This window comes from Thalia democratica, chromosome 2, assembly GCF_965202585.1.
Source record: "Thalia democratica chromosome 2, ktThaDemo2.hap1.1, whole genome shotgun sequence".
Taxonomy (NCBI): Eukaryota; Metazoa; Chordata; class Thaliacea; order Salpida; family Salpidae; genus Thalia; species Thalia democratica.
Window position 1 is genome coordinate 11,261,109 of NC_139166.1, and position 8,416 is coordinate 11,269,524.

General features: G+C 25.1%; 1 protein-coding gene across 1 annotated transcript; it reads left to right on the forward strand.

Annotated features, from left to right (window-relative positions):
- The first annotated feature begins 2,226 nt into the window (after positions 1-2,226).
- On the forward strand, positions 2,227-4,587 carry LOC145849887 (uncharacterized). The gene is made up of 4 exons (XM_082954983.1): positions 2,227-2,427; positions 3,365-3,422; positions 3,987-4,111; positions 4,426-4,587. The coding sequence occupies exons 1-4, from the start codon at positions 2,227-2,229 to the stop codon at positions 4,585-4,587; spliced, it is 546 nt and encodes a 181-aa protein (XP_082811109.1).
- Positions 4,588-8,416: the final 3,829 nt, after the last annotated feature.

Sequence of the window (8,416 nt, forward strand, 5' to 3'; positions counted from 1 at the left end):
TCTTAAATTGTTTTATTACACTTAAGATTTTAGATAAATGTTTTTAAAACGCATGTAAAATCACTAAAGGGTTTTTTTTTTGTTTTACATAACATGAAATTGAATTAGACTTCATTTCTAGGGTCTAGGCTTTGCTACTTTTTTAAAAAAATATAAAAAGGTTATTTTTGAACTAATTATTTTTAAATTAAAAATTTACCTGTTTTAAGTTAGATTTTTGTGGTTTCATATAACTTTTAAAATTTTAAGTATTAAATGCTGAATTTACAAATATAAACATTTGTAGATAATAAAATAGCTTATAGTAAAAAGGATACTAGAAAAAAAAATTAAAGTAATAATAATATATACATTGCTTAATATTTTTAATAAAAATGCTAGTAAACAATTTAAGATTCTTAGTTATATTGAGACAATAAACTGTAAATATGTTTTAAAATACTAAAATATTTATCTTTGTTTTATTCTATGTATTAAATTTAAGAGTGAAAGTTATTTGCTTGTAAGCTTTTTTTTTAACTTAATCATTTATTAATTTATTTGTTTAAATATAGCATAATTATCATACAAGGTCTTCAGAAACAAATATTATTTTCTATCTAGATTCAATATCCAGAGTTTACAATTTTCTATCTTACCAAGCTTAAATTATGGAATAATAAAATTGTGGACTTATCTACTATTATGTTTAAAAAATCTAGTTCACTTGTAGAGTTCAAGGATAAACTTAAAAATTACTTATTAAATAGTGATTATCAATGTCATAAGTGATCATTGCTACTTGTTTGTTTACTTTTGTTTACGGAGTTAATAGTATTTATTTTCTAATACATAAAAACTTTACTTCAAATAAGTATTTTTTTTTGGTTACAATAACAGTGATGCAGTTTAAAATGCAGCAATTTTCTACTTACTATTCTTTAGGTTATTTATTAAAATTAATGTTTTGAACTAACTTTAGACTTTTTACAAACTTTATTATATATTTTTATTGCTCCAGTATGCCCATATAAGAATTAAGTGATATTTATGCTTTCATTGAAAATTTCTGAGTTTACTTTCTCGAATTAACTTATAATAAATAAATCTAGTTTTCTGAGTGTGCCTGAAAGGTTTTTTCGTTTTTAATTTTGCAAACATTATTTACTTCTCTATAGTTACATTTATAGGCTTAGAAAATTGGTTAGGTTTCAAATTTGCACAATCGTACAAAATTGCACGAGGGCAAATATTACACGAAGATAAAATTGCATTAAAACTTTTTTGCACAAAGGGTCTTTTTTGCACAGAAGGTCAATTTTGCACGAAAACATTTTTGCACGGGTTGAAATGTTTATTTACTTATTTTATTTATTTGTTTATTTTAAAATGAAGTTTTTTTTCCTATCACTGTTACCACTAACCCTTACCCTGTTCGGTAGTTAATTTTTTCTTGTTGTTTTTTTATTATTTAGTTTTTAATTTTTATTTGTTTTTTTTATTTTATTTAACTATCACTGTTACCCTTATCCTTAGCCACGGTAGGTAGCTTTTTTTTTAACTAATTATTTTTTTTCCTGTTTGTTTTTAATGATAGTTTCTAATCGCTGACCCTTAGTAACTTTTTTTTAATAAATATATCATTTAGTTCATTTTTCTGATTTTTTTTTCATATTTTCTTTTTTCTGTTTTCATGTTTTACTCTCGTGCAAATTTGTCTTCTTGCAACTTAAAATTTCCTTAAAAAGTATTTAGAGGAAGAAAAAAAGGACAATCAAAAACTAAACTGAAGAAAAGTTTTGTTGTTATTTAAATCATTGTTATTGTTTTTTTTTACCTTTTTTTTATAACTGTATAATGTGTAAATCTTACGGTAGTAATTTTTATATTATTGTTTATAAAAGTTGATTTGAGGTTATGATTAAATACATATCTTAATATAGAAATAAAAAATTAGGAACATTTTTATTTTTATTTATTAAAGTGTTATTTTCTGAATTATTTCAATCAATTTAAATGTAAAAAACTGATAAAACTTGTATTTCAGGTTTTTACGATTTAACCTAATTTAAAAAAGGTGTGACCTGTTTTTCAAGTATTTTCATGTTTGCTATTAGTATGGTTTAATTCTAATTTTTAATTTAACTCGTTTTATATATTAAGTTTTAGTTAATTTTTTAAGTATAAATATGTTCTTTGCTTATATATCTTATTAACAGAAAAAATTTAACACAACACAAAGTAAAAATGGGTGTCACATTCAGCAAAATATTCGACTCGCTGTTCGGAAAGAAGCAGATGTCCATGCTAATGGTGGGCTTGGACGCGGCGGGTAAAACGACCATTTTGTACAAGCTGAAGCTCGGTGACGTGGTCAGCACCATACCCACGATCGGGTTCAACGTTGAAACCGTGGAGTACAAGAACATATCTTTCACTGTGTGGGATGTGAGTTTGTATATATATATATACGTTTTAAAGTAACATTCTTGTTAAATTCAATTTGTAATCTTGTTTAGATTATACACTATATAATTTTAATAATTATTTTTATATGTTGAGTACAAGAACATATCTTTCACTGTGTGGGATGTTAGTTTGTTTATTACTAGATACTTTATAAATGTTTTTTTTGTGGAGTACAAGAACATATCATTCAATGTGTGGGATGTGAGTTAGTTTGCAGTTGTTTAAACTATATATGTAACAAATGATTATTTTTTTATATTGATTATAATAACATCATTCATTGCGTGGGATGTGAGTTTGTTCCCAAGTAAATGTTTTAAAATTAATTTGAAGATAAGTGGCACGTGACTTATTTTAAAGTACATTAGAAATCAAATAAAAGCGTTTACAGTTTAAGCCCAATTCATTTTTTTATGTTAAATAAACTTTCTTAGTTTTTGAATATTGTTTTGTTTTATTTTATAAAACTGAATATTTAACATTTATTGTATATATAAACCAAAAGCAAATAAGAAATAAAAAATATCCTTTTAACTAGCTAATAAAGCACACTAAAACTAAGACACAAATTTTCACTAATTTGAAAACTTTATTATGGTAGTTTTTATTGTTGATAACAAGATTTAGAAACATATCAACTCAAGAGTCAAGATACAGTTTCTTAATTAATTTTCACGGCGTCTTAAACAGAAAAAAAAACCTGTTGTTAAGAATTAATATATTTCTAAAATAACAAAGTTCTAAACTTACAATCTAAGTTCTGGCTAACATTTACAAACCTGATTACTTAAAATTATTTTTTGTAAACTTTTACTTTTTACAAATTTTGTATGTCTGTTTTCTTTTTTCACAATGTTGCTCTAATCAGTTCAGAATATAAAGTAAAACAAAATATTGAATTAATAAAACATTTTAGATTGGTGGCCAAGAAAAAATACGTAGTTTGTGGAAATACTACTATCAAAACGCAAAAGGTAATTATTTTTAGTAACAGTATTAACTTAGTTATAAATATACCTTGTTATTGTCAGATTTATTATGAAAAACTGTAATAGACTATAGTTAAACTAACAGTTTTAGTTAAAATTTAACCACTCTAGCCCTAAGTTAAAATTACGTTGATCATTTTAAAGTAGACTTAGAACTTTAGCTTGCTTTATGTGATATTAAGTGTAACCAAATAAGTTGTTAAAAATAGAAGGTTAAGTAAACAAAATTTGATTTTTAAATAACAGAGGTAAACAAAACTTAACACATTAATTATTAATATTAAACAATATAACTAATAATATAATCTAAACCAGGGATATTTTTTATTGATTAAAATTATGCAGATAAATCTTTGTTTTACACATTACTGTATTTAAGACTTCAAAGTTTAATTTACAAACACTTATAAACTCTTAAGATTGTTATTCATACACACTTATTTAAGTAAACTGACACTAGTGCTACAAAAGAATATTTAATAAAAACCTTAATTATTTGTTTTACTAATATTTTTTAATATTTTTAAAAATACTTTTAATGTGAACTAGGGATCATCTTTGTTGTTGATTCAAACGATCCGGAACGTGTCAACGAAGCTAGAGAGGAACTTGAAAAGCTCCTTACTGAAGATGAATTGAGAAATGCTGTGTTGCTCGTACTTGCTAACAAACAGGTTAGTAATTGTTATTTATTTTTAAAATTATAAATTATAAATATGTTAATGTTTTTAGTCTTAACTTCTTGGCTTGGCTAACTTTTCAGGTTCACAAAACACAAACAGCTGAATTCCAACATAGTAACATTTTAAGTTGAAACTAATGTATTTTTTAGATTTTGCAGTTTAAGTTTTTTTTTAAATATATTATTTTAAATTATCAAAGTTCAACTGTTAAAAAAAATAAGTTACTTGTTTATACTGTTATGCAAGGTAATATAACTAAAAAAACTTACAGCAACCTTAAACTTTTGTTTAAATTTGTTATACAGGACCTGCCAAACGCAGTTCAGATAACAGACTTGATGCAGCAACTGGGCCTACCCAACCTGATAAACAGAGAATGGTACATACAAGCAACATGCGCCATCAGTGGCGACGGTTTGCACGAAGGACTTGATTGGCTTTGTAGTGCATTGAACAAGGCCAAATAGATAAAAAAAAAGTTCATGTAGTTGTACACTCGAACAGAACTAATAAATAAAAAGACACTCATTCTATGATTTTATGATTCTTTACAAACAATATTAGTACCAATTTAAAAAAAAATCTTATATTTTCTTTGTGCATTTGTAGTTCTTGTAAAATAAAGTATAAATATGTTAAATATCTAAAATTGTTATACATAGTTTTTAAACACGTACGAGTTTAAGCTACATGTCTTTTGTTTTATGCTGGCATTAAATATTGTTCTTTACATAACCATAATTCAGATGGGTTGTCTGTGTACTTTATTGAACAAAAAATAATAAAAAAGTTGGACAGGACCAAAAACAAACACTTTTTAAACAATTTCTTGTAGTTTCTTAGTTTCTAACTCTATAGTTGATATAAAAAACTGTTTGTAGTTTTTTTTTATTTAGTACATTCGAAGTTCTTGATGATAAAGTTAAGAATAACAAAGTTAAAAGCTTATACATACAGTTTCTTATTACATAGCGATTTAAGTTTTGTGTCGATATTAGTTATTAGATAACTAAATTACATATACTTCTCAGTATCATTATTGAGTAGAACGTGAACTTAAAAAAAAATTGAAGTTTAAAAAAAAAACCTTATCATTATTGTATACAAATCAATACATTTTTTTGATCATTCAAGGATTGATGATAATCCGAAATACTTAAAAGGAAAATATAAACTTAAATATACGCATTTAAAAAAAATCTTCATCCTCTAACTAATAACAAACATCTTTTGTACAAAAAGTTAGTGGCAGTTAACTTGAAATGTTTTTTGTCGTAATTGATAAGAATTAACGGTTGCAGTAACTTTTAAGAAACTTAGTTGCTTTATACACAAAAATTTTTTTATTTAATCTAAACCAAAATTATCCTATCTACAAAGCAAGAAAAATCGTTAAAGATGATTTGTGTCTACTTTAAATAATAATTGTTATCTCCATTTTTTTATGAAAACGTGTTTAAGCAAATAAGTGTTCGAAACAGCAAGACTTTGAAAACTTGTGAAACATCAGCTCTTCTAATATTGACACATCACGTAAATAAATAAGTAAATTAATAAAAAAGTTTAAAAAGAGAGTTGATTGCTTCTCTCAAAGTACCAGCAAATTGTTCATTTTCTCATGTAATATACGCCTTTATGCACTGGTAAAAAATGTAATTTGAATATAAAACTAAAACATTCTTAGATCTTCTTGAAATACTATTAAAAGGTCTGGTAAACTTGTGAACACCTAGTTTTTTCTAAAGTACAGAAAGAAAAAAGTGAACGCTCACAACTATGGTAAATGGATTGGTGTGGAGAAAGACCTTTCGGTCAACGAGCCTCACACCATATATGTATAAATAAGTTTCATAAGCTTTATTGAAAACTTAGATAAAATCTAATTTTAAGTTAAATGTATGATTTTTTTAACTTAAACTAATTAAAGAAATTAATTCATAAAGAAAAAAAATGGTATGCACTCTTTTTCAAACCCATTACTGCCAATATTAACCATGAAAATCATAGTCTACCATGGGCACCACACTGTCTCCTCCCAAAGATTTCAATTTGTATGATCATGTACGTTCACATTTTTCTAGTTGCCCTCTCTACAAGGCAACCCTGAAAAATGCAATAAAACGGTCAATAATAGAACAAAAAGAGAGAAGTCGTGAAGTGCTATAACTAACATATTTTCTTTGTCTAAAACTAAATGTGTTTAAAAAAGATAACAAAAAAAAAGAAAAAAAGACTTAACAACTACTTTTGTAAATAAAAAAATAGTTAATAAATATCTCACTTAGAAATAAAATTACAAAATAAGTTTCACTTTCAACTATACCTGTCCAAAAACCCTGTTACTCTACTACTTGAGTACTGATTACTAAGGATACTTAGCAAGTTTTAAATTAATTATAAAACGTAAGGCTAACTCAGAAAAGTTTATAAAGAATTTGAAATCGTTTTTCAAAACTTTTAAACGTTTTTGTTGTAGTTTTTATTTACATTTTCATATTCAAATATTGTTTGTGTTTGAGATCTTACAATTTTCTCATCAACATTTACATGGTTACATGACATTTTAAATTCTTTCTTAAAAAATATCTAAGAGACTATGTCTCAAAATGTGCTATATGTATCAAAATAAAAAAAAGTTGGTCTTATTAATAACTACAAGCCATTTCTTTTCATTTGTAAAATTTCATTTTTTTATTTAATATATAAGAAAAATAATAAAAATAAGTATACTTAAAAACTTATTTTAACCATATCTTTAAAAATTTTACAAAAAGAAAAAATGGCTTGTAGATATAAATAAGAAAAACATACGTATTCTTTATTTTTTTCAAATATATACTACTTTTTAAGTTGTGGCCCTTTAATTTTTTTTAGAATTTAAATTGTCGTGCACCCCATTGACACACAGTTGCCAAATACTACCTCAGAATTGTATAAAACTTTAGAAAAAAAACTAAGGCTGATTTGAATTTTATTTAATTAAACAAGAAACTGAGGCATACTCAAGCTAATTGAATTTTTTCAAAACTCTGACTAGTTTGAGTATTTTTCCTAATCTAAAAACTGTTTTATGACTTTAAATCTTATATTTTGTCTTGAAAGTTCTGTTTGTTTGTTCCTAAACCTATTTTAATTATCAAGAACTCCTTAGTATTTAAATTGATCATCATAAAAGTTATCAGTGCATTTTTTTTACTACTTTTGTTTTAAATTTATAAAAGTCAATCTAGTTTTTAATGCTTTTAACCACAGACAAACTTGGGCTAGCTAAGTTTATACAAAAAGTTTATACAAATTTATACAAATTTATACAAAAAGTATAAAGATTTAACAAGAGTCCTTGAGGCTGTTTTTGTGCTTCACAATGGCCAGGCAAGTGTTGAACGGGGTTTTAGCTTAAATAAGGAAGTAATATCAACTAATATGGGAGAGATGACAATAAGGTCCCGAAGAATGATCAAAGATCATCTATATGCAAACAGTCTAGAACCAAGCACAGTTGAACTAAGTTCTGAATTGTTAAAATTTGTAAAATCTTCTAGGGCCCAATATTTGGCATATCTTGAGCAACAGCGCTTTGCTAAAAATGTAGCAAATAAAGGTGATGCTTTGAGCAAGTTAGAAGAACAAAAAAGTAAACTTACAAAGCAACTCAAATGTTTGAATGAAGACTATGACAAACATACTGCATATGCCAACAAACAGTCTGATTTAGAAGCAATGAAAGAATTATTAGCAAGAGGAATAGCTGCTAAGGACAACGCAAATAAACTTGAAAATAAAATTAAAACTATTGATTTAGAAATTGCATACTTAAAAAAACAGTATTAAGATTTTTTTATTTGGTAATTTGAAATTGTTTTAAAATAAAAATTATGTTTTCAGTTATTTAAAATAGATTGTGTATGAAAATCTAAAAGACATAAAAAAAAATTTAATTTTAGATTATTTTGTATCAGTTGTTAGGTATTAAGTTGTACTTTGATATGAGATATTTCTTTAGCTATTTCTTTAAACTTTCTTTTTGCAGGTTTTTTTACAATAATATTAAGCTTTCAAGTTTTATTTACTGCATTCAGAACAGTTGCTAGGAAAGACATACAAGTCATAATGAATTTATTATGTATGCATTTAAGTGAGTTCTTCATGTGAAATTATTATTATAGTATAATTAAATTTTGTCAATTAAAAAGTCAAAAAAATTAAACTTTATTCTTTTGTTTAGAAAGTTAACTAACAAGTTTACACAAAGTTGTGCAAAAATTTAGTTTTTAATTTTTAATTGGTTTAAACCTT

What these genes read in the sequence shown, in the direction of transcription:
- LOC145849887 (XM_082954983.1), top strand. Translation starts at nt 2,227, where the DNA reads ATGGGTGTCACATTCAGCAAAATATTCGACTCGCTGTTCGGAAAGAAG. An exon ending in TATCTTTCACTGTGTGGGAT is followed by an intron (nt 2,428 to 3,364) that starts GTGAGTTTGTAT and finishes AAAACATTTTAG; the next exon opens with ATTGGTGGCCAAGAAAAAAT. An exon ending in CTACTATCAAAACGCAAAAG is followed by an intron (nt 3,423 to 3,986) that starts GTAATTATTTTT and finishes AATGTGAACTAG; the next exon opens with GGATCATCTTTGTTGTTGAT.